The sequence below is a fragment of the Cyclopterus lumpus genome, chromosome 9, assembly GCF_009769545.1.
Source record: "Cyclopterus lumpus isolate fCycLum1 chromosome 9, fCycLum1.pri, whole genome shotgun sequence".
NCBI lineage: Eukaryota > Metazoa > Chordata > Actinopteri > Perciformes > Cyclopteridae > Cyclopterus > Cyclopterus lumpus.
In genome coordinates this window covers 19,465,542-19,489,439 of record NC_046974.1, presented here as the reverse complement: position 1 = coordinate 19,489,439, position 23,898 = coordinate 19,465,542, and the positions used below count along the sequence as shown (strand labels likewise).

General features: G+C 45.0%; 3 protein-coding genes across 4 annotated transcripts; all 3 read left to right on the top strand.

Annotated features, from left to right (window-relative positions):
- The first annotated feature begins 6,215 nt into the window (after window positions 1-6,215).
- On the top strand, window positions 6,216-9,405 carry nim1k (NIM1 serine/threonine protein kinase). Its single transcript, XM_034542017.1, has 5 exons — window positions 6,216-6,520; window positions 6,719-6,831; window positions 7,959-8,080; window positions 8,190-8,336; window positions 8,647-9,405. Exons 1-5 carry the CDS (start codon window positions 6,216-6,218, stop codon window positions 9,403-9,405), a joined length of 1,446 nt encoding a protein of 481 aa, XP_034397908.1.
- Window positions 9,406-10,558: 1,153 nt separating this feature from the next.
- On the top strand, window positions 10,559-16,363 carry creb3l3l (cAMP responsive element binding protein 3-like 3 like). Its single transcript, XM_034541721.1, has 10 exons — window positions 10,559-10,697; window positions 12,137-12,277; window positions 12,451-12,844; window positions 13,045-13,145; window positions 13,278-13,370; window positions 13,636-13,742; window positions 14,039-14,107; window positions 14,223-14,307; window positions 14,413-14,506; window positions 14,687-16,363. The coding sequence occupies exons 2-10, from the start codon at window positions 12,137-12,139 to the stop codon at window positions 15,082-15,084; spliced, it is 1,482 nt and encodes a 493-aa protein (XP_034397612.1). The 5' UTR covers window positions 10,559-10,697; the 3' UTR covers window positions 15,085-16,363.
- Window positions 16,364-18,974: 2,611 nt separating this feature from the next.
- Window positions 18,975-20,674, top strand: gadd45ga (growth arrest and DNA-damage-inducible, gamma a). 2 transcript variants are annotated; one of them, XM_034542510.1, is made up of 4 exons: window positions 18,975-19,119; window positions 19,235-19,336; window positions 19,460-19,675; window positions 19,842-20,674. In XM_034542510.1, exons 1-4 carry the CDS (start codon window positions 19,067-19,069, stop codon window positions 19,951-19,953), a joined length of 483 nt encoding a protein of 160 aa, XP_034398401.1. In that variant the 5' UTR covers window positions 18,975-19,066; the 3' UTR covers window positions 19,954-20,674. The 2 variants fall into 2 exon arrangements, with proteins under 2 accessions (XP_034398401.1, XP_034398400.1); XM_034542509.1 differs by having other exon boundaries at window positions 18,976-19,119; window positions 19,460-19,671; window positions 19,840-20,674.
- Window positions 20,675-23,898: the final 3,224 nt, after the last annotated feature.

Sequence of the window (23,898 nt, the reverse complement as noted above, 5' to 3'; positions counted from 1 at the left end):
CATGTGGCTTAAAATCAAGGAGAGCAGGGTTCATATTATCGGATGCACTCACTTTATTTGCATTTTGAAGGGGAGAATCGTATGACTCAGCAGCTTGATTTGGATGTCACAGTGACATTGCATGTCTTTGCGAACTGAGCCACCAGAATGCTCCATATTGTCTTTAACTATGATCTAAGTGTCTTTTGGCCTTCTTCCAAATTAGGCAGGTGATCTTTAATGTATTGTGTTGCATATAATGTGTTTCACTCATTCTTATCAGAGTGGGGGGTGGATCTGTTTACTTCCGTCTAAATGCAATTTGTTCTTGATTTTAATTCTTTTGATGGCCAATCAGTCAGAGCACATGAAACGTGGCACTTCGTGTGTTCTTTCTTTGATGCAAACCCCCTTTGAAGTGCTGATAGTGAACAACATGCACACTCAGGTGGCTCTTTAAAGCGGGAAGAAGTAGATGGAGGATTTAAAGTATCCACACTTTATGTTTATTGTACACCCTGAATGCATGTGTCATGGTTACTTTGTTTAGGCCTCAGAGACACCCCTCTCGCTCTCTCCCTCTCTCTCTTCCTCTCTCTCTCTCTTCCCCTCTCTCTCTCTTCCTCTCTCTCTCTTCCCCTCACTCTCTCTCTCTCTCCACAAGATGTTCATGGGGGCTGTATACTTCAGGTTCTGTATTGTTACCTTTATGGAATAACAGCATGTGCAGTACTTTAAAAAAAATAATACAGTGATAAGTCATAATATATAAAACGCTAAATCTAAAACAAAACACAAATAAAATAAAATGGTGAAGAGTTGCATAGTGTCCTCATGTATCAATTATTGTTGACCATTTGCAAAGCCGGGTACAGTATAGGTACTTTGAGTGCATCCATAGACCGTGCAGCATTGGTTTGGACTTGTTTGTCAGGGGGTGAGGGATTTAGAGGTCAGACTCTTTTTCTTTTTGGAAATGTGAAATATTTGCCCCATAGATTCTCTGTTCCTAGGTCTCGTTTAGTCTTCATTGTCGCAGCTCTTTCACTGTTGAACTCTTTATTCTTGTCAGCATCTCAATTAACACACGTTGGAGCTGTGTGTGTGTGTGTGTGTGTGTGTGTGTGTGTGTGCGTGTGTGTGTGTGTGTGTATGCGCGTGCGTCGCCTCTGTGCTTGAATGCATGGAGGCAGTGAAAAGGAGAATGTGACACAAGCACATGGCAGAATGAAGGCAAAGTAAGGGCCTTTTTTTCAGAGACAAAACAGATGTTTCACATAGCTCCTGATGTGGGTCTAATTCTTGATCCACAGCTGGTGGGGGGGATAGGCTTTTTACGTTTCTAATTGTTTTCGTTGTTGGAGTTTGTGAAGAGGCTGCTGATGCCAGTGTGGTAAGCAGCAAAGTGCACCAGGCCTTCTCTTTAGGGATCCTCAGACAATTCATTGACTGCCTGGTGAGTATAGGACTGGCTTTTTATGTACTCTGTTAACTTGAGTATTTTCTATTTTGAATTCTACTTCTGTCTGTAATAATTCGAGCTTGACGGACTTTGCTGCACATTCATCCATTTTTCTGCTGCTTATCCTGGAGCCTTGGACTTGACAGCAGCAGGCTGTAGCAAGTCCCTCTCCCCAGCAACATTTCACAGCTCACTCCTTTGGGATCCCGGGTCGTTCCCGAGCCAGATGAGATAAATAATCTCCTCAGCCCGTCTTGGGTATATACCCTGGGGTTTCCTAGTTGGACGTGCCCAGAAAACCACCACAAGGAATCCTCTAATGAGCCCTGCTATACCCAAACAAGCCAAAGGAAACTCACTTTGGCTGTTTGTATAATCTCAAGCAAGAGGCCTGTGTTTGTCAATGTAGACTTGCTTGTACCCTTGGAGAAAAAAAGTGTAGCTTTAAAACCGATTAAGTTTGCTTACGTGGGACTAGAAACCAACATTTTTGTGAAATGATTTCAAAGCAAATTGAGCTTTTTTTATGAAGCTATCAGCCAACTCATCTTGGGTAGTTTTTCTTGACATAGAATATTATTAAAGTATATATATATATATATATATATATATATAATCAGACAGGTATGAGCAAGGCCCTGTATTTTTTTGTATTCTTCCACTGGTGTCCTGTATTGCTCCGTCTGTGCGGTGTGCGTATACACCAATCAGTCTGCTCATGCACATGATTAACTTGGGCACTCTGAGGCTCAATGCGGCGCTGTACAGCTGTAGACATGACACTGTGACGACACTGTGTGCCTTAGCCTCAGCGTGGCACACAAAAAGACAAACAAACACAGCTCGGCCAATGTTCATCACCAAGCAACCAGGTAGCTCTGTTATACAATGGAAGCACAGCACAAAGCAATCTGGTTAACTATCACTCGTCCATTGTGACCTCTGTGGAGACGCTCACCACTTAATGCAATTCAGGAGATCCACTTAGTTATTTGACATGTCTGTGCTCGATAGAGTGCGTGCCACTCGCTCGTAAAGAGATCTGAGTCATTTATTTATAACGATTAGAAAGCATTACATGTGCTTCTCCATGCCAATCCGTTTGCCTGGTGGCGGGGCATCGTGAGGGCCAAGTGGCAACACCTGGGCCCGGTGTTCCCAGTCTACAAAGCTGTCTGCTGTAGTGCTCCATGGTGTCGGTTGTGGCTGGGGTTCATTTATAAATATGCATAGTGTGCATATATTGCTATTGCTGTCTTGGCCAGGACACTCTTGCATAGGAGATTTTTAATCGCAATGAGGCTTTTCCTGGTTAAATAAATTTAAATAAATAAATAAAAATAAAAATATATGCATTATTTTCTAATGGAAGCTCATCATAAAAACACATGAAATCAGAGTAATGCAAGCGGAGACTATATTACACAGATTTATTCATCAAACACAGTTTTGACAAACACAAGTAAATAGATTATTTTAAGTTACCTCTCATCTCGTGAGGAAAGAGCCTCGGGAAGTGAAAAGTATAAAATAAAAAACTTGGGGATTGGGCCGTACTCGGATTGATTGAACTGACTCTGATCAGCTGTTTTGGAAACATGTCGGGGTCCATCAACTCAAGAGTTCAGGATACGGCTCAGAGTGTGTTAAACCTGCTCTCTGAAACAAGAACAGCGGGTGCAAATAGCTGACCATTATGGCATTATTGTGGCACAGAGAGGAAGAAAAAAGTGTACGAAGGAGATTAGAGATGCGTTTTTTTAAATCTTTGTTTGAATGAGATGTTACAGATAAGTGAGCTTGGTGCCAGCGCTTGTGTCGGCGTCTGAGTCAGCAGCCGTGCAGACAACTGGTTTGACCTTTGAGCAGCAGAAAGGTTGTTAGTTGGTAAAAGGGGAGCTGGACCTGGACCTGGAAGCAACTGGAGTTGGAGAAAGGGGGACAGGTGTCTGGTGAGCTGTGTGACATTGCACTGGCTGTATTCCCAGGCACATTAAGCATCCTTACTTATTCGATATATCAACAATAAACATTTACGGTTGAAAAATACAGTTTCCCGATGAGGATTAGGTTCCAAAAGTCTTAATTGCTCTGCTTGTTGTAGATGTGTTCATCTCATGCATGGCTGTCCTTTTTAGTCTCTTTATTTACATATGTAAAAGGCTGGTGCGGCATTCAGGAGCTCGTTGCTTTGTGCTGTAAAGTGGAAGCCTCTCCGCTCTTAGCAAGTCCTTTTAGGCGGCCTGAGATCAATGCTTAGATATTCATGGAGCCCCGGCAGGAAGGTGTTTGAAGGCCGGGAGACAATCGCTTTGATTTCCTAGCGAGGCTTTAATATAGATTCATTCATCTTGCTGTCGAGATGGATGAGAGAAAGCCTCCCAAAGCACCATGGTACACTAAGTTAACCCTTTGTGCTCCGGCCTTATACACACACCATGTTATGTCACTTCTATTTAAGATATAAACTGTAAAACAAACTCGACATTATGAGATAAAGGATTTCCTTACAATTTTGTAGCACTTTGCTGCATCACCTTTTGTGTTTCAGTGATTCATATAGTTAACCTTCCGATTGTTTAGTATTGACATTGACATTCAACTTTAATAAATGAGGTGTTGTTCCATACAAACAAGAGCTTATCCAATTCAACACTGCATCTTTGCTATTGTGTGGATAAGATAAAATAATCCTTAGTCCCGCAGTGGGGACATTCACAGGATTACAGCAGCAAAGGGTAAAGTGTAAACAAGACATAGTAAAAAATCCCAAAACAAGTATTTTTTAAATAAGCAATTTATAACACTTGGGTAACAGCTTACCTTTTCAGCTCAGGCAGGTGTCGGTTGAATTTTGAACAATTGACTTAAACTGGCTGGAAGTATTAATTGTGCACACTATAATTCTTAAACACCAAAACATGATGACTTAGTTTCTTCGGTTTGGGCTGATTTGAGCTGTGATTATAGAAAACATATTTGTCTGCAAAATCGGTTTCACCTTCGCCTCAGCGTCATCCTTTCTGTTTCCTCTCACGGGATATTGTTAGGGCGTTGTTTTCTGAGGACAAGCAATCATCACTTCATTACAAACTAATACATGCTGTACCACACACAGACAGACACACATACACACACACACACACACACACATATGGGAGTGACGGTCATCCCTCATACTCTCCATTCGAAGGTAGAAAGTGATGACACAGAGCTCTGATTTGTTTATTTTGGCTCTCATGGCGACGTAAGCCTGCAGCGGGACTCAAGCGCTGAATTAAGTATGCATTACAATACACGGAGACACTCAAGCAGATGCTGCACGTGTGTTGACACATGCAGCACAAACCCTTTAGGGTGGTGGATGCAAAAAAATGTGTATCCAAAAGTTTCTAGACAGATGAAAGAAACATTGACAAAATTGTCATAAAACAGATTAAAGCCCAATATTTAGATAATACAAAAGAAAAGAGGAAAGAAGCGCTGCATGAGCGCCAAATTTAACATAAATTACATTTCTTTTTGTATCTGTCCTCAGATTGTCGGACACTGAACGCGCCCTGGCTGCACCCTGACACTATCGTCTGTTCAGCCTCTCTCCTCCAACCCCCCCATCCAGCTCCTCTTCCCTCCTCCTCAACCTGTGGACTATTTATACCCTGGAGACTCAAAAGAGCCCATTAGAGCGCCGCACACCTCTTCAAGCACAAGAGACAACAGTGAGCATGGATCCACGGTCGGTCAGATCTCCAGCCTCAGCGCCTTCTCTTTGACAGCGGCACAAAAGGAAACACACTTAGGCTTTAACTGCTTGACTTTCTAAAATACAGCAAAACCGGATGTCCATCAAGCTTCAGATGACAAACTGATATTACGTTGTGAAGCGGACAATTTGCAGCTGCAGCAGATTAAGGAAAGTCTGGATGCAGCATGAGCTAGGGTCCTCGGACTGGAGGCTCTGTCCCGTTTCTCCGTTGTTTAAACGGCCATGACATTTGGGCCAGGACACTGAAATAATTTACCTTCCAAATGGGTCGCACATCGAAAGGTAAGTCAGGGCTTTTGTCCCATTTGAATTTGCTCCATATCAACTTTTTTCATTGGGTCAATGATATTGGATATATGACAGAATATCATTTGTTAATTGAGTGTGTTGCTGCTATCTGTTAAACATTTGCAAATACAGTTATTAAGAATTATAAAACATGTGTTGTAGTTTTTCAATTCAATTCAGTTTATTTTGTATAGCCCAATATCACAAATTACAAATTTGCCTCAGAGGGCTTTACAATCTGTACACATACAACATCCCTGTCCCAGGACCTCACATCGGATCAGGAAAAACTCCCCAAAAATAACCTTTCACAGGGAAAAAAGGGAAGAAACCTTCAGTAGAGCAACAGAGGAGGATCCCTCTCCCCGGATGGACAGAAGCAATAGATGTCATGTGTACAGAATGAACAGCATTTACAAAGTTACATAAACACATGAATATGACAATGTATAGTGTAATGTATGTGTAGTGGGCTTAAAATAAATGTGTGATGCCAAGCCATGCAGTCAAATGGAAGCTAAGGTGGTGTTAGTTCTTGTTATCATGCCTTTTTAGTTTAAAAGAGTAGATGTTACAGGTACTGGCATAATAGTAGGAGCAGCAATCATTAAGCAATGAGCTACAAAAATAATATATGTTTTCCTTGTTGGACATCCAGTCCTCCACCACTCTCAGCCATGAGTTAAGCCCACGCTGAGTCCCCTGGGAGTCCCTTGCAGGATGACTGCTGTCTGCCCGTCCGAGAGCAGCCCGGAAGGGGCTGAAGCCGGGGCCAGGACAGCAGGAGCCAGGGGCCCAGGGGCAGCAAGCACCGCTGGCAGCATCTTAGTTTCCGGGCCAGAGACCGGGGAGTCAAATGGAGACTCTGGTTCGGTTGGAGGCACGGCCGTGGTCAGTGGTGGCCCGAGGAACACACGCTGGATCCGCCAGGACAGCTCCGACATCAACACAGATGACGAGGGAGCCACCATCCGCCGCCTCACGCCACTGGAAAGGCTGAACCTGGATATGTGCCAGGATGAAAGGTAGGGGTCAAGAGATGAAGCAGTAATCAACGTTATTCTATAGGTCCTTTGTTCATTTTATAATCACAATTTGTTCTATTTTTATTTGCTTTCTTTCTTTGACTTACCAGTTGGTGATATTTTCCGCAACGGTGCCACTGTAGTACATGTCACAAAGAATATACAGTGTTGATCTCCTGCTGTGTGATCCGGTCACAGGGTGGTCCGCGAGCTAACGGTGGGCAGACGGATCGGCTTCTACAAAATTCGGGGAGAGATCGGCTGTGGCAATTTCTCCCACGTCAAGCTCGGAATCCATGCGCTCACCAAAGGTAGGAAAGTAAATGCAACTGCAGAAACACCTGCACTCAGGTACGGGAAGAGTGGCATTCCCGCGCAGTATAATGCTATTCTATAGTTATACAGGGTAGACTGATTGGCCATTACTAAAAGATCTGAACACATCCGTTTTCTTTTAATGATAAGAGTCCGAGCTAACATCGGTCTTTTGGATTCTATCAGATTTAAGTGATGATTTGGCCAGTGAGCTGTCTCCATCAATGGGGCTGCAACACTAACAAGTGTGTCCTTATGGAGCAATTTGTTTCCAAAGTGATGTGTGCCCTACCAGAGGCCTGATTCAGCCGTGGAGAGACAGACTGTCTGCTGCTCTTAAACAGATGGATTGATTAGAGATCTCCAGTTTCCTTAGCGACGTCTGAAATTGCTGCATGCCTCATCAAAGACTAAAGAAAGGGAGGAGTGGGTAGCTCTGACTGTGTGTGTGTGTGTGTGTGTGCGTGCATGCGTGTGTGGTATTGCTTAGTCACACACGCATGTCACACAGCTGAAAAGGAGCCTCATACCAGCCTGAATAATGCATGCTGACGCACAATTAGATATCTCAACACCATTTAGCCTCTAAAGAACTTTTCTGTATTCAGTTACCTGGGATCTATTTAACTTCTTTGTGAATCATTTAACAGAATACTGTAACGATATCAGTTGTATGAATTTGATACATTCAAAGTGTTCAGATCTTTATTGGCTGTAGAATCCCGTGTGCAAGGTGGTACGGACGATGTTGCTAACTCAACATGCTGTGCTCCTGGCGTATTTAATGTTATCCCTGACCTGACCCCATATGTGCTCAGCCACCCCCCCCCCCCTCGAAAGACTATAATCAAGACAAGTGGTTTCTGAGGGCAGCTAATCCTTATCAAATTATCTAGAGGACATTAGGCTTGGTTAGTTGATCAAGGCTCACATGTTCTATCCTCTATCACATGTAATGCACCATTTCTCAGAAAAGTGGGATTATTTTTATGATAGACACATTGCGAGCACTTAAATTGACGTTTATTGTATTATTTTATTTTACCATGTACAAATATGTATATTTCTCTGCAGCCTTTGAAATCTGTATTACGACCGTAACCTTCTCCCTTGGCATCACCAGACAAAGTGGCCATAAAGATCCTCGACAAAACCAAGCTGGACCCGAAGACCCAGCGGCTGCTGTCCAGAGAGATCTCTAGCATGGAGAAACTGCACCATCCCAACATCATTCGCCTCTATGAGGTTTGACTCGTAAATGTGAACCTTATGGAATCCCAATGGGCTTTCATCTGATATAGTTCTTAGTAACTCTGCACTCTGACGTTCTGGTCACACAATTTCATTTGTTTAGGTGGTTGAGACGTTGTCCCGCTTACACCTAGTGATGGAGTACGCAGGCGGAGGGGAGCTCTACACCAAGATCAGTACAGAGGGGAAACTTTCTGACACCAATAGCAGGATCGTCTTCGCTCAGATCCTCTCTGCTGTGAAGCACATGGTCAGTCCATACAGGTCTATGTCGAGGTCAAATAATGTTAAACTCAATGATGGTAGATTAAATCAAAATATGATGTTAATCCCTCAGAATGTATGAGAGATAGTATGATTTATTTTTTTTTAATCTCCCCATCGACAAATCCAGAATCTATGAAAATGCAAATATTGTTCATGTCAAAACGTTTAACTGCTGGACACAAGATGTCTGCTTCTTCACTGAGTCCATTGTCAGAGTATTTGCACTGGAGGCTTCAACTGTCCACATCCTACTTGAGTCTGACATAACACAGTTTCTCCTCGTCCTCCCACAGCATGAAAACAACATCATCCACCGGGACCTGAAGGCCGAAAATGTCTTCTACACCAGCAGCTCCTGTGTCAAGGTGGGGGACTTTGGCTTCAGCACGCTGAGTCGCCGCAGCGAGACTCTCAACACGTTCTGCGGCTCTCCGCCGTACGCGGCGCCCGAGCTCTTTCGGGACGAGCACTACGTCGGCGTCTTCGTGGACGTCTGGGCCCTGGGGGTGATGCTGTTCTTCATGGTGACGTGCACCATGCCGTTCAGGGCCGACACTGTGCCCAAACTGAAGCGATGCATCCTGGAGGGAGCCTACATCCTGCCCTCGTGGGTGCCAGAGGCCTGCCAGAGGCTGATCAGGGGAATCCTCCAGCCCATACCATCTGACCGCTGCACAGTGGAGCAGATGATGGGCTGCGAGTGGCTGCTCCCTGTGGACTTCCCGCGTGCCATGGAGCCTTTCAAACTGGACCCGTCCTACCTAGCGGAGAGCGATCCGTCTGAACTCGGGGGCGAAGAGGTGGAGGTGAAAGCAGCACTGGAGACGCTGGGAATCAGCGTGGAACACATCCTCAACAACCAGGGGAAAGACTGCAGAAGCTCCATCACAGGGTGTTATAGGATCCTGCTGCACCGCGGTCACAAGAAACGGGCGGCGCAGCGGGCACCCGCGGTCACGCAGGTAGTCAGACCAACTGCAACAAGTAAAAAGGAACGGCTAAACGTGTACCGCAGCTTGAGGCACACATCCAAACTCTGTCTGATTCTGTGACAAAATGCTTGGCTTCGCTCTGGGAATGAATTAGCTTTATAGTCCGGGGCGAGATTGCATTGACTTTATTAGGACATGGAGAAGGAAAAAAAAGTGCTATTCAGTCCGGCAGTTTACATTTAAATCATGGTTAAAAAGCCCACTGAGCTTCTGAAATCTGGGATTTCTTACTTTAGTATCTTTCTTCTAGTAAGTAATATTAGTCTCTGTGAGAATGTCGATGCAGCTGAATCACTGTTGTCTCCCTTTTGGGCAGGGACCTATAATACTGATAAGATGTGGAAATGTCATGAAGTATAAATGTTTTGAGTAAACATGATGATTAGATGGCAAACATAACTTTTTTTATCTGTGTCACGCAGGCCAGATATTTACAGCCTATACACTCATTCATGGAGCTGTAAAACACCAATAAGCCCTATATGAGAAATCAATGTAGCTTACATCTAAAAAGAAAGAGTTAGAAATCCACAAAATTATGTTGATAAAGTGGTGAACTAGTCCGAACATGAAACATGGTGTCTTCGAGTTCAATTGCACTTTCCTTTGAAGCCTTAGATTTATTTCATGTTGTGAAATCAGCCAGACTGGTTTCATTATACTCCTTATTGTTTCTGATAACATGAGAAGGGATTTCACATCTTATAATATGTGATGAGGTGTGATCTCTATGAGATGTTTCCGCTGTTACAATGATTTACCTGAATGATTTCGCTCTATTTTTACCCGTGCCCTGAAAAAGCCGTCAATTGTCATTCAACTACAAATACAAACACACCAACCACCCAAGTTATTAGTTGTCCATGGTCAATATAAACTCAGTTACTCAGTAACTTTCAGTAATTATCATTTTTTGTCTGATGTCATGTTCATGCTCATGTGTTGATTGAAATAAATTTAAAAAATGTAAATGCATTCGCCTTTTTGTGTGTGAAATATTGATGATGCTTTTGTGCTGTGTGAGCAATTATTCCATCATCACTGAAGTTGTTTTCACTGTCACCACAAACAGGTTTACTGTATTTGACAAAAACGAATACAACGATAATACTAAAGGCTCACCTCGGCTGTTAGTGAGCTGTATTTGACTGCTGCCACACTACACTACCCAGAGTCACCCGAGCAGCGCACGTGCGCGTACCCGCCCTTTGCGCGATGACGCATTTTCTGCCTTGTTGGAAGGCAGTTTCAGGAAGAAGCGCTGTGACAGGAGGCTCCTGTTATTAGCGGAGGAACCCAAAGACACCCGGACGCTCTCACTCGAGTGGTATTTCTGTCCCTGTCGTCGAACGGTGAGCAAAGTAACGTCGACATTACCTGTGTGGCATGTCTTTCAGTGTGTTGGTTTTAATGTCACGAGGGGCCACGCCCTCTTGCGGATAAAGACGGTGGAAGGATGTTTAAGCTAACGCTAACACCAGCTGGCTCGTCGTGTTGGCCTTAAGACGTTTACCTCCTTTCTGCTGTTGGAGGATATAATGGAGTCTTTTTTTCCTTCTGCTCGTTGAACATAAAATGCTCATGAATCACATTGCTCGTGTGTGTCCGCTGCGGGTGCACTAAGTAGGTAGTTTGGTCTGTGACATGTTCAACAAGACAATGCTCTTATTTTGCAAGACAACAAAGGCACCTGCATCCGGGCCGCATTCTGGGTTTTTTTCTTTTCTTTTTTTTCTTCTTCTCCTTCCTTTTTGCTACCGCTTCAAGCATTGCATCATATACATATCCCCTTCCAAGAATAAACTAAAGGCTATGCATCTTACTTGTTTAGATTTTTCTTGACATTGTATTCAGATCTCTTGACAATGGCACGTGGGGGCGGGGCTCAATAAAAAGATGAGGTCATGATGGGAGCGTGGCAATGATGCAACTTGAAGCCGTCAACGCGGCACTTCAGTATGCGTGTTATTAACTCACCGAGAGTTTAACGTGTCACACTCGAGATCTCACCCTTAACTGTTGTGGCTGCTGAACTGCTTCCAGTCAAAACAGTGTGCACACGCACCTGCAGTTTACACCTGGAGATCAAGCTACAGAACAGAGCCCGAGGAATCAGACTCTCAGTGAAATCTCACTGCATTTAATATCCATTTTTAATATATAATAATAGAATAGAATCTCACTGCATTTAATATCCCATTTTTAATATATAATAATAATAAAATAGAATCTTACTGCATTTAATATCCATTTTTAATATATAATAATAGAATAGAATCTCACTGCATTTAATATCCATTTTTAATATATAATAATGGAATACATTTAACACACGGTGCACTGTTATTAGAACAAATGTCATACCGGGGTCGTACTGGAATGATGGCAAGTAATTTCGAGTAATTTCAATCCGTCCATTTAATTAAAAAAATGGGATGGCATCTTGCAATTGTTTGTTTTGTCTAATTTAAAAATCCCAAACCCAAAGTTTATTCTGTTAATTTCCAACAACATAAAACTGAAAAAAGCTTCAACAACACATTCTTTTTTAAATTTCTTTAAAAAAAAAAAAAAATATATATATATATATATATATTAATCAACTAACTGATTCATCTGCTAGCACTACATACTGTAACTGTTATGCAGCCTATGAGAAGAAAATATATTTAATTGCAAAATCCATTCCCAGAAAACGCTTAGTCTGACATGCTTGTATTATCGTACCGATATTTTGTGACATGGATGTTAATGCTAATGCTGTGGTCTGCATGCTGCTGTGTTGCTACAGATGTCAGTCACTGAGGACCTTCCAGACATGGACGGAACCGAACTGTTGGGGCTGCTGTTCCACGATGGAGCTGACGGGTCCACCGAGCCTCTCTTCGGCGATGGGAGTGGACTCATTGAATCCTGGCTGTCGGAGCAAGATGTGAGAGTTCACTCGCTGTAGAAATATGCACTTTGGACTTTGGACAAAGTCGGTCCGATTGCTTATCAAGATGACATAAATTCACATTGTTCCTGTTTATTTTTGTATGACTCACTGTGTATTTCCGACCTGGACGTAGTCCTGGTCTTAAAACTAATATTTTGCTTTCCCAGATGCTGACAGGAATGGACACTGAAGACTTTCTGTCCAGCTTGTTAGAGGGACAGTACAACATGGAGGCCATCGGCCCCTCTCACTCTCCCCTGGGCAGCGACAGCGGCATTTCTGACGACAGCAGCACTGGGGTTGGAAACAACAACCACCTGGGATGCCCGAGTCCCCAGGGCAGCGATAGTGATGTTGTGCCCAGTCCCCGCTACTCCCAGCCCAGCCCGGCGCACTCGGACCCGGCCCTGGCCCCTGGAGAGATGCAGACAGAGAGCCTGGAGGTTTTGACCGTGCAGGCGGATCACAGCTACTCTCTGCTGCAGGGCGGGGGCGGGGACATGGACGTCCTGCAGAGTGTGAGAGCAGAGAAGCCGGACACAGATGTCTTCATTGATCTGGGTTCGTTAAGTCCAAGAACCGCCTAGTTCTGACATCAGTTATAAGTTCTATAGGCTAAGATATATATTTTGTAACTCATCCAACCCGTTGATAAATACCTATGACACGCATGCATTGAGTGCACATATAGTGAGAGGGATGCTGCGTACATTATCAACAAATGTATTAAGTTAATTTCAAAGGTATTTCTCTCCTGTCAGACGACTTGGTGAGTGAGGACATAGAGGAGGACTTCACAGACGAGCTGCCCTGCACTTTGGACATAGAGGACTCGACACAGGATTCAACTCCAGCAGACCAGGTCTGTTCTCCCTACTTATCCTCGTTTAAATGCCTCATTTACGCTTGTGACATTATCTTTTGATTCTTTGCATGTTGCAATTGAAGCACCGTCTTGTACAGGAGATTAAAATATCTTCCCCCCCCCTTTTAGTTCATGTTTAAAGAGATTGTGCTCACCGAGGAGGAGAAGCGGCTTTTGGGGAAAGAGGGAGCAACTATTCCGACACACATGCCGCTCACAAAGGTAATTAATGTGGAAACTGTTTGCTTATTTGAGCTGATTGGCAACATTGTAAACTTTTCTGGATGAGAACACCTGCCGTATGTTGTGAATGTTTGCACAATAATTGGGCATTTTTAATGTTTTTGTGATTTTTTTTTGTCAGAAAATAGGTTTTATGTTTGCGGCACAACTGCTCAAGGCTGTTCATTTATTTGTATATATATATATACATACACGTACGTTGTCATGTCAACACTGTGGTGAAAGCCCTCTATCTGTATAACAGGCGGAGGAGAGGACCTTAAAGAGGGTCAGGAGGAAGATCCGCAACAAGCAGTCTGCTCAGGAGAGTCGCAAGAAGAAGAAGGTGTATGTTGACGGACTGGAAAACAGGTGAGATGAAGAGGCCAAAACGACTATTGATGAGAAATGAATTTATTCTGTTGACCACTGGTACAGACATTTCTAGGAACGAGGGCGTGCTGTGTATGTCTGCTTAGAAAGTGACTAAAACGCTCTTTTGAATATCAAAATAGTTGCCAATTAATTTTCTATGATTCAACTAATTGAGGAATCGACTAATCTTTGCAGCCTTACAGTCAACCGGCATTTTTTTCTAATAACACACTTGTTTTTGTCACGGTTGGTCAAAACGTCTATGCACTTTACTGAATTAATGTCTACCACAGGGTCGCCATCTGTACCGCACACAACCTGGAACTACAGAAGAAAGTCCAAATGCTCCATAAACAGAACGTGTAAGCGATATCTCTTCGGCATTAATAAGTAATAACACGTATCTAGGGAGTGTTTTAAAAAAAAATTTATCTGCTGACGGACGTTATGGTGAATTTGTCCTCTTGCATCTCACAGCTCCTTGATAGAGCAACTGAAGAAGCTCCAGACGATTGTGAAGATGTCGACTATGAAGGTCAGCACAACCAGCACCTGTGTTATGGTAAGTTTGCCGGCTAACTTTTCCTCTCCCATACAAAGTGTCAAGTTTTGTATTTTTTGTTTTTGTTTTTTCTTCCCTCACTTATTCCTTGGCATCACCCTCCAGGTGTTCCTGCTCTCTTTCTGTCTCATCATCTTCCCGTCAGTCAATCCATTCGGCGGAAACCGAGAACAGAAGGAACTCTACACACCCTCCTCCGGTAAGTTACCCCAACATAAGAATTAAAAGTCGTTTTTTTGTCCTATTTCTGTCTGTTTTGGCACCCATCATTTGTTTGATTCTGCATCATGTCCACTCGGTGCTGTTCCATTTATTGTATCCACTGTGAACTCCTTCCTTGGTGCAGTTTTGGTAACCATTTCTCATTGCACCATTGCAGTCATCTCCCGAACCTTGCGCTCGCTGCCACCAGAGAGCACGGACCCCATATCCTACCTGGAGCCGGAGGACGACGAGGTTCTCTTAGTTCCCCAAGCCGAGTTGGAGAACGCCAAAGCCATCTTCGCCGGCGGCGGCCTGAAGAACCACACGCCCGACTACCAGAGGATGGAGCAGCCCGACTCCGAAACCGGAGTCAGCAGCAACTCATCGGCAGACTTCCCCGGCCCTGCCCAGGCCGCGGAGATGACGCCGGGGCCGCCTGGGGGAGCGGGGCCCTCACAGGAAGGGACCGCCGATGCCGCTGTGGCGTACGAGGTCACGGGATCCAAGGACAACTGGATAGACCGGAACCCCCCGTCTGTCATACTACAGCAGCACCGCTCAGATGAGATGTAGTGGGGCGGTGTTGAGCCGTGTACCCAGCAGAGGGAGCTATATTCCTAATGTTTGAGGTACCAGAAGGAAGCTTAAACTTACAAAAGAATGAAGGGAACATACCGGTGATTATCTTGATATAGGATCAGTTTTTCTGACCCTGCTTGTCCCCCTCTAACAACCTTCATTTGCACTTTGTCCGCGCTCCAGTGGGGAAAAAGAACTGGAGAGAGTTTTGCATATTTCAGCAGGGTAAACTACCTAAAGGACATCGCCGTGGTAAACTATATGCCGCTTCCACTGGGGGCCACATGCAACCTGAGTCGCACGGAGGGCTCTCGTTTTTTTAATGTACAATGCGGTGCTGATGACATAAGAGACGTTTTACTTGAGGACATTGTTATTTATCAAAGAATTCTTAAGCTTGACCCGTCTCATCACTTCTAACGGATCTAAATATTAATGTTAGCTGCACACGAATGACACTCCCATTGTAAATTATTGTGAAATTAAGTAGTGCCAACAGTTTGGGCCGCAGACCAGCCAAAAAACATCCATCGCATCGTAGAAAATAGGCTGCTTGATACTCGTAAAAGCTTTAGATTTAAAGTGGTTGTTTGACCACCGTAATGCTTAAAGCCATTGCAGGACATTTGGCCATTTAGAAGACTTGTAAAGTTTTGTTAGTATTTCCCTTGTAACAAGGGTATCCATGCTCCTTTTAAAGAAAATTATGGAATGCTTTTGTTTTTATGTTGTACAGTAAAGCAAGAAATATAATGTCATAAAGCAAAGTATGGAACAAGATGCTGAACCCTTGAATTTGTTGTTGTCCGCCAAACATAGTCAACCCCCTCCCATCTCCTCTTTTCCGACGTCATGGGACGTTTTTTTTTTTTCTAAACGTTTCTGAAATACCTGAGCACTTGTGTGGGGCAAACAAAGGGTTTGATATAAATCTGTGTATAATATATGAACCGTGTAGCAGTAGAAATGTACTAAAAAATGTAATGAACTGTTGTAATCACGGCGAGGCATTTTGGTCATTGTTATTTCTTATGTTACCGGCAGCAGTACGTGGAACCCTGATGGTATTGGACCTGCTTTTTGTTATAATCGACAGTCTGTGAAATTTTAAATGTTGATCATGTTGAACAAATGCACTGGCATTTGACACACAGTCCAGGAATGAAATGTTAATACGCTTACATGATTGTGGCTCTTCTGTACATTGGAACTCTTTATGTAAAAGACCTGTCTGGACATCTATAATATCAATAAACTTTTATATATATATAAATCAAAACAATGGTTTCTTGGTGTTATTGGTGAATAACATTAATTGAGAAGGCCGTTGACCGTATGAGATGTTACAAAGGACACATTTGAAGTTTAAAAAAAAATGTATTTAAGATTTACCTGAGAAGTTACCTCACACATCTATGAACGTTTTTTTTCATAAGATCCTCGTTGCAGCTTCCACTATCTTTCTTTTTCCAGAAAGGTGGTTTCTAGCAGCCCCACACGGAGACATTTTAAGTGACATCCTCGCAGACACATTCATGCTCAGGAGCTGCCAGTCCAACTGCAGTCTGGAACCGTTTCATCACAGCTTCTGACGAGTAGAACTTTTAGGAGTTTGTCGCCTTGCTCAAGGGAGGCTGTGTCCTAATTTATCCTCCATTGGGATTTTCACAGCCAGCCAAGGATCTGCCCAAATCATCATAGCCAAACTGCATTCCCAAATGCAGAAGCCATGCAAATTCCAACCCTTTTCATTTATCATGCATTGGACGTTTAACTTGTCAATTTACCTGGTTGGATGAATTAAAACGGCTCATTCAGAGATTTTATTATTATTTCTATTTCCCCCTCACACGCCTTTGTACTTTTCACCCCGTTCACATGCAGCACGGAACACACAATATACGCGACGTGCAGCTGTCGGGGAACAACAACAGACTGGTGACTCGACGTGTGTGAGGTTGGAGTCGTGAGTCACCGGGCTCACGCAACGTGTCCAGACGCGCAGCGGCGGCGGCGGCAGTGAGGGGGAAAGGTCACCGCCTCGGTGACCAGCAGGGGGCGACGTCCTTCCACATGCCTGTCTCAGCGGCTCCACGATGGGGTCGATGTGCGGGTATCGCGTGGGCAATTTCCAATTAACATGAATAAATGTCACAGCAGTTTAACAACATAAAAAAAAAAAATGTTTTTATCATTTGACTCACCTTTAAGAGATATTCAAATAATCCCGTAATCGGACTCACTTTTCTTTTTGTCGGAGCCCATTTATAGCCCCCATTCCCATTCGTTCTGGATAAGCGTTTATAGGCGACGGAGGCCCCGGTGTTAAGACCTGTAAACATGCACCGCCCTCGGCATCTGTCTGCGGTGTTGAACGTAAACACGCAGAGTCCTGCACTGATAACATCAACTGGCCTGAAAAGGAACTTACTGGCCGTGGCGCGTGGCGCTTTTCGGGGGGGAGGGGGGGGGGGGGGGGGGGGGGGGCGCATCTGTCGGGCATCTGCTGCAGGGCACTGAATGGAGCAAGGGGGTCATAAAGAGCACACATATAGGCCCTATACTCACAACCCCCTTCATCCCAGCCGCAGGCAGGTGGAGGACGTGTGCGCATTGTTGTCACACAAAGTCGTTTCTCTCTCTTTGGGGAGAAGCGACACGCGTCACGTCAGGCACCGGCCATCCAAAAAGCTCCCTTTTCAAGGGGCGAACAATAAAGTGGCGTGTGCCGGCAACAAGCTGCTTTTGGTCGCCACGCAATCAATCAAGACATCTCGCCCTCGTTGTATTTGTGTGTGTGTGTGTGTGCGCGCTCGCAGATCTTAGAGCTCACCCTGTAGGCTCTCTGGCTGCCCCGGCAGACTGTAAACACGGCAGCGCGTTAAGTAACCGGTTGATGTAGGACGCACGCGCGTGCAGGTGCACCGTCAACAAGCGGCTTATTGAGGGCAATATAGGCATCGGGGGGGAAGTTTAGTTGGGCTATAAATAGGCGATGACATCAGTGATTCCCCGGCGCTGGGGAAGTCCAGGCCTCGCAAGATTGTTCCAGAGTTTATCAGAGATTCTTTTCACCATATTACACGGTTGTTTCCCCCCCCACACACAACTTTCATTTTCCTTATATATATATATATATATATATATATATATATATATAATATATATATATATATATATATATATATATATATATATATATCCATCCGCTGGTAGGTATATATAAATAACTGTCATGGGAAAAAACATCACATGGTGGTGAACAATTATACAACCGACAAACTAAAGCCCTGCAGTGTTCCTGGTATTCCGCGGTGAAGTGGTAAATAACAGGGCGAATGAACCGTGACCTCCACCTGAGACCATCCACAGTGCAACAACAACACATGCGATTATTAAAACGAGAGATTAGGATGCCAAAACACATTTCCATCCTCCAAATGTGCGATTCTAGCCCCCATGTGCTCACTATACAAACCAGGTGCACACACATGCCAGAATATGATTGAGCCTATACACTGTGATATTCAGAGAGGCATGTGACCACGAGGCTGCTATCTGCAGTAAACAGGACTTTAAGTTTCTTGTTCAATGTGGTGATGTTGGATGTTGACAAGGCAAGCAGGAATCGGTGATGGAGAGAGAGAGAGAGAGAAGGAGAGGGGGGGGGGGGGGGGTTTCTTGAAAAGGTTGTAATCTTGCCCCACGTGGGATTGTCAACAAGCTCACTGTAACTGCCCAGGGACTTTTGCTTTCCTCAACCCCCCCCCCCACCCACCCTTCCCGGATGCTCTGAGCCAATGGTAGGACGCATGAGCGGAAAAGACCGCCCCTTGCCGAGAAACTACGCCGAGCTGCTATAAATCCACCCACCGCCTGTTCCGAGCTCAGAATAACGCAAGAGACTACACGAGAGAGACACACGCAGCCGCTTCTGTTTCACTGCAACGATCCCGATCGCACTTGGATTATAACTATGACTCTGGAAGAGATCCGCGGACAAGAGAACGCAATGGAGCACGTAGACAGGTAATTATTTGACACTTGGCCGCAGTCTTCGAGCTGTCGGGTGGACGCGTTGAATAAAACCCTGCTCATCAAACTGCGCGCAGTGTCCTAACGTTGCGTCTCTTTCTTTGTCAAGGGTGCAAAGTGCAGGCGCAGCCCTGCAGGAGCTGCTGGTGGCCGCTAAGAAGCAGGAGTACCTGACAGTTGGAGTTTATGAATCTGCGAAAGTCATGAATGTGTAAGTATTGCAATCCATGAAATGTTTACTTGCAATTGTCCTTTTTAAAAAAAAAAGAAGTATTTTTTGCATACGCATGAAAAGAATGCATTCTGACGTTCGCGTCTCCCTCCACACACACAGTGACCCAGACAGCGTGGCATTCTGCGTCCTCGCCACCGATGAGGAGTACGAGTGCGACATCGCCCTCCAGATCCACTTCACCCTCATCCAGGCGTTCTGCTTCGACAACGACATCAACGTGGTGCGCGTCAACGACATCGAGCGCCTGGCCGACCTCGTGAGCGCAGGCGAGAGCGGCGAGCCCAAGGACGCGCATTGCATTCTTGTTCACGGTACGTTCCTGGAAGCACCCACTCTCCGCAGCCGGTGAATCATACCCGCGTCACCACCGCCTCTGTCTGCACAGTCTGCACACGCTGCCAAGTCACTGCATGTCTGCATCGCGCATGTCTGCCTCTGGTGTCCTGACTCTAAATGTTTTTTTTGTATTCTTATTTCAGAGCCCCAGTGCAAACCCGTGGAAAGACCCCGCTCTGGACAAGCTGAGTCTGTTCTGTGAGGAGAGCCGCAGTGTGTACGACTGGGTGCCCACCATCACGCTCCCAGAGCGCTGAAGTGAACCTCCACCGACAACGCTTCACATGATGAGGATGATGATGAAGAAGATGATGATGAAAAGAAAGTCAAGGAGCTGAGCCTCAGTTGGGGATGGGTTGGGGCGTTGAGCCTTTCTGCCTCACATGTCTGGAATGAGAGGATGTGGCTGTAAACCCCCCCCTAGCCCCTCTCCCCCTACCCTGTGCATTCTGGGTCGGCTCGTTGGTTCTGGGTTACCCTGAGGAAGGGTTCCAAAGTACAGGGGTCAAGTGTGGACTGGGTCAGGTGACCGTGGAGTGGACTGAAAAGCCCCGACGGACACTGAGAAGGATTTTGGAATGCGCTGCGTAGTGCATGAATAGATGATGAGTGGCGCCCTAGATAAAGAAACAAGGCGATGGGGAACAGAGGCCACAGAGACTGCAAGAAATGGACTTATGAAAGTGCCGAGGCTGGACTGAATCTCATTAGAGGGGAACAAGGAGAATGCTGGTCTGGAAGAGGGCGCCTGAAAATGTCTAAATGGACTTTACTTTTCTTTCCCAGCGCAGCTATCGGGGACTTCTTGGAATAAAGCACAAACTTTACTTTGCTTGCAAATCCCGATCTGCGCTGTGTCTGAGCCGTGTGCTCACAGACAATGATTTAGACTTTCAAATATGCAACATTGTTTGAATTGTACTCCTTTTTTAAAGGAAAAAAAAATGTTTTGTGAATAAACAATATAAATGAAACTCATCCTCACTTGTCAGAAATGTTATTTCTTCTATATGATTCTTTGCAGGACACTGGCACTCCTTTTTAATGCACCAGGGAAGTTACAGCAGATTCCATAGATACAAAAAAAAACAGAAAAAGGTATCAGGAAGTGTCGCACAACATCAGTTACACACTTAAAGAAGTAGAGAGCAACATGTGCGTGGCTGACAGTAAATTGGGTGGCTGAGAGAGAGAGATTAAACGGAGAGATAGAGCAAAGCAGTTACAACATAATGGTGCTTGTGACATGTGCTCTTTCCAGGCGCTGACCTTATACCGCACGTACCACCAGCTGCCTTATACAACAGCTTGCACAATCCCTGCAGCCAGGACTGAGGCCGAAGCTGTGTGTGTGTGTGGGGGGGGTTTGATGCAGGAGAGATTTCTTTTGTTTCCTGCGTCTGGAGAGGTCCGTGTGTCAGTGGGTAGTGTGCTCTGTTGAAGTTTTGTGCAGCCAAGTGGAAACGGGGAGACAGCGTGGTGTCAACAACTCACTTCTTCTTCTCTGTGTAGAGCGCTGAAACTCAACCTGAACTTTGGGAAATCTACAAAGTCGCACACACTTTTGCTGTTATTGCATGCCTTTCAGTCTAATACATCCTGCAAGGGCCTTTACAACACATTTAGGGGAAAGTAATGGTTTTTTGTGTCTTCCTGTAGACGTGCGTGCACACACACACACACACACACACGGCCACGTGCAACCACACATACAGAAAATGCACTAGGGCTGAGAGCTGCAGCAGAATGAGGGTCAGTGAGATCGTCAGTGGCAGGCAAGGAGGAAGCGTGTGAGCGTTTGCGGTCGCCTCTGAGCCGAGGCTGACGGTAAAAAGGGGCGGCCCACATCAAAGAGATGAGCAGACTTCAGAGGAACTCAATCTATTTCTTCTTGGCAGCCTCCTCCGTCTCCCACCAACCGCTGGTCAAACCTGAGACGCAGGTGCATGCACGAGTATGAACAGACACCTGGATGCACACACACACACACACCAACACACAGATTCACTAACGGCACAGATCAGATCAGCAAAGGAGGCAGTCCTTTTCTGCTAAGACTGATCTCAGGTAATTGCTCAGCGTTCTCAGAACAGAGGAAACTTTCCTCACACAGAGAGAATCAATGAAGGGACTTTCCACCTGAATTAATATCTGCAGTGGGTAGGCTTCTGGGAAGACAAATGCTAGTCATTTTCTCACATGTGCTATCAAAACTGTAAGGAGATTGGGAATAACGCTGTCGTGAGCTGTTGGTATGATGCCCAATGTGGCTTGTCGTGATGACTGTTTGTCTGCTGCGCTGGAGGCTCTGCTCTGTTCCGACACGAAGGCTGCGTTTGAGTGAAAGTTGAGACACAACCTGTTGTGAACATTCCCCGGAGGTTTCCGACCGGCTCATTCAGCGCGGACCGGGACACGTTTGAAATGCCCCGAACTGAAAAGAGAAAGTATTTTTGTTTCAAGTTTCAAAAAGCCAACCCAAAATACGCTGTGATTCTTTTGTCTCGGCAGGACGGTGTCCCTCAGGCTGTCGTTTTTGTTCCTCCGCCATGAAAAAATAAATAAAATGGCAACACGTGGCAATCATGTCTAATCTTGACCTGTTTTTCTTTTTTTGGGGGGGGAGGAAACCTAGTTTTAATGCCCCAGATAAGAGCCATTTCTTTCAATAATATCAATGTTGAATGTTGAATGTTGAATGTTTCATTGTGTGCTCCGGGTAAACAAGGAAGCGTATAATAAAGGGCTAAGTGTATTGTTGACTTCATTCTTGACCTACTTTACTGAACAGGTACGTTGGGGCTCTTTGTGATTGATCAAATTCTCCTTTGTTTTCCCCGTGGCAACAGCAGCTCCTGCAGGCCCCATGCAGGACTAAACAACAACAACAACAACAACAACAATAACAACATGCCTGCTTTTCACGCTATGTTCCTCTTGGCGACAGGTGTAGGCCTATGTAGGCCTATGTGGGGTAGCAGAGAACCAAAGAAAAGAGCTCGACCTCCGCTGCTGCTTCTGCTATTTATATGCAGTTAACAAACATATTTTGCCCCGGAGCAACCGTCCAGACTGTTGAGGCAGCGCGGCTGTCTGCGCGATGTCTGAGCCACAGCTCGTCTCGAGACTGAAAAGGGAGGGGAGCGAGACCAGACTGATGCATGCTCATCTGATTTGGAACCATGACTGTTTTCAACCACGGCACGGAAAGATGGCAAACATCTCGCTGCAGTTTACTCCGGAGCGCTTTCCAGACTGTTTCCACTTTTCTGCCTCTACGAAGTGCTGATAATGACTTTTCCTCACTTTTACATGGGGCCAGACAGAATATTAAGTTCATCCCTGATGGGTCTACCACTATAGACACAACATTTACCAAGACCATTAAAGGCAACGGGTTACTTAAGTTCTTTAACATCATGTTTGCCGATTCGGGAGATAGGCTTATCCACTCACACTAGTCGTATTGATACCACACCCGCGTCTGTTCATATGAAGCGGAAGCCTGCAGCCGGTTATCTTGGCTTTGCATACAGACTGGGAACAGTGGGAAACAGCTAGCCGGGCAAGTCCAAAGGTAAAATCCACCTTCCAGCACTTTTAAATCTCACAAATGGACTGATTATATGTTTAATCCACAAAATCCTTTGGTACAAGCTTAACTTCCCAAACTATTTAACAATTTGTAGGTCGTATTTCAGAGCAGAATTATTGAGAGATTTAAATTGTAAAAATCCCATAATGAACTCATAAACTCAGTCATGGCCGCTGTTTTTGTCTGAGGCAATTATTTCGTCTTAAAGACATTTTCACTACGCTCGGCTCTAAATTTCGCTCTGGGGTGTTATATTACCACATGACGTTTGCTGCTTGACTGGTTAAAACATTTTACAGCATGTGTTTCCATATTGGGACATGATTCCCAGACTGTTGATTTGAACAGTAAATCCCAAACGCTTCGGAGGGACTTTGGTGGAGTGATACTCCGCCTTTCCCAGAGCCATTACTTTCATGGGGATCTGTGGTCCCTTCTACCCATTCCCTTCTCCATCTCACTTACAGTAACCACAGCGAGATGAGATTACACGATGAGCTGGCAGGCCAGCATCCCCTCTCAGCCCGCCCAGCTCTGAGCCTCTCTCTCTCTCTCCCTCTTTCTATGGCCACATTGGTACCATGAGCTCATGGCCCAGCTGGCTCTG

What these genes read in the sequence shown, in the direction of transcription:
- nim1k (XM_034542017.1), top strand. Translation starts at nt 6,216, where the DNA reads ATGACTGCTGTCTGCCCGTCCGAGAGCAGCCCGGAAGGGGCTGAAGCC. An exon ending in AATCCATGCGCTCACCAAAG is followed by an intron (nt 6,832 to 7,958) that starts GTAGGAAAGTAA and finishes TGGCATCACCAG; the next exon opens with ACAAAGTGGCCATAAAGATC. An exon ending in ACATCATTCGCCTCTATGAG is followed by an intron (nt 8,081 to 8,189) that starts GTTTGACTCGTA and finishes TCATTTGTTTAG; the next exon opens with GTGGTTGAGACGTTGTCCCG.
- creb3l3l (XM_034541721.1), top strand. Translation starts at nt 12,137, where the DNA reads ATGTCAGTCACTGAGGACCTTCCAGACATGGACGGAACCGAACTGTTG. An exon ending in ATGCTCCATAAACAGAACGT is followed by an intron (nt 14,108 to 14,222) that starts GTAAGCGATATC and finishes TGCATCTCACAG; the next exon opens with CTCCTTGATAGAGCAACTGA. An exon ending in ACTCTACACACCCTCCTCCG is followed by an intron (nt 14,507 to 14,686) that starts GTAAGTTACCCC and finishes GCACCATTGCAG; the next exon opens with TCATCTCCCGAACCTTGCGC.
- gadd45ga (XM_034542510.1), top strand. Translation starts at nt 19,067, where the DNA reads ATGACTCTGGAAGAGATCCGCGGACAAGAGAACGCAATGGAGCACGTA. An exon ending in GCAATGGAGCACGTAGACAG is followed by an intron (nt 19,120 to 19,234) that starts GTAATTATTTGA and finishes TTCTTTGTCAAG; the next exon opens with GGTGCAAAGTGCAGGCGCAG. An exon ending in TGCATTCTTGTTCACGGTAC is followed by an intron (nt 19,676 to 19,841) that starts GTTCCTGGAAGC and finishes CTTATTTCAGAG; the next exon opens with CCCCAGTGCAAACCCGTGGA.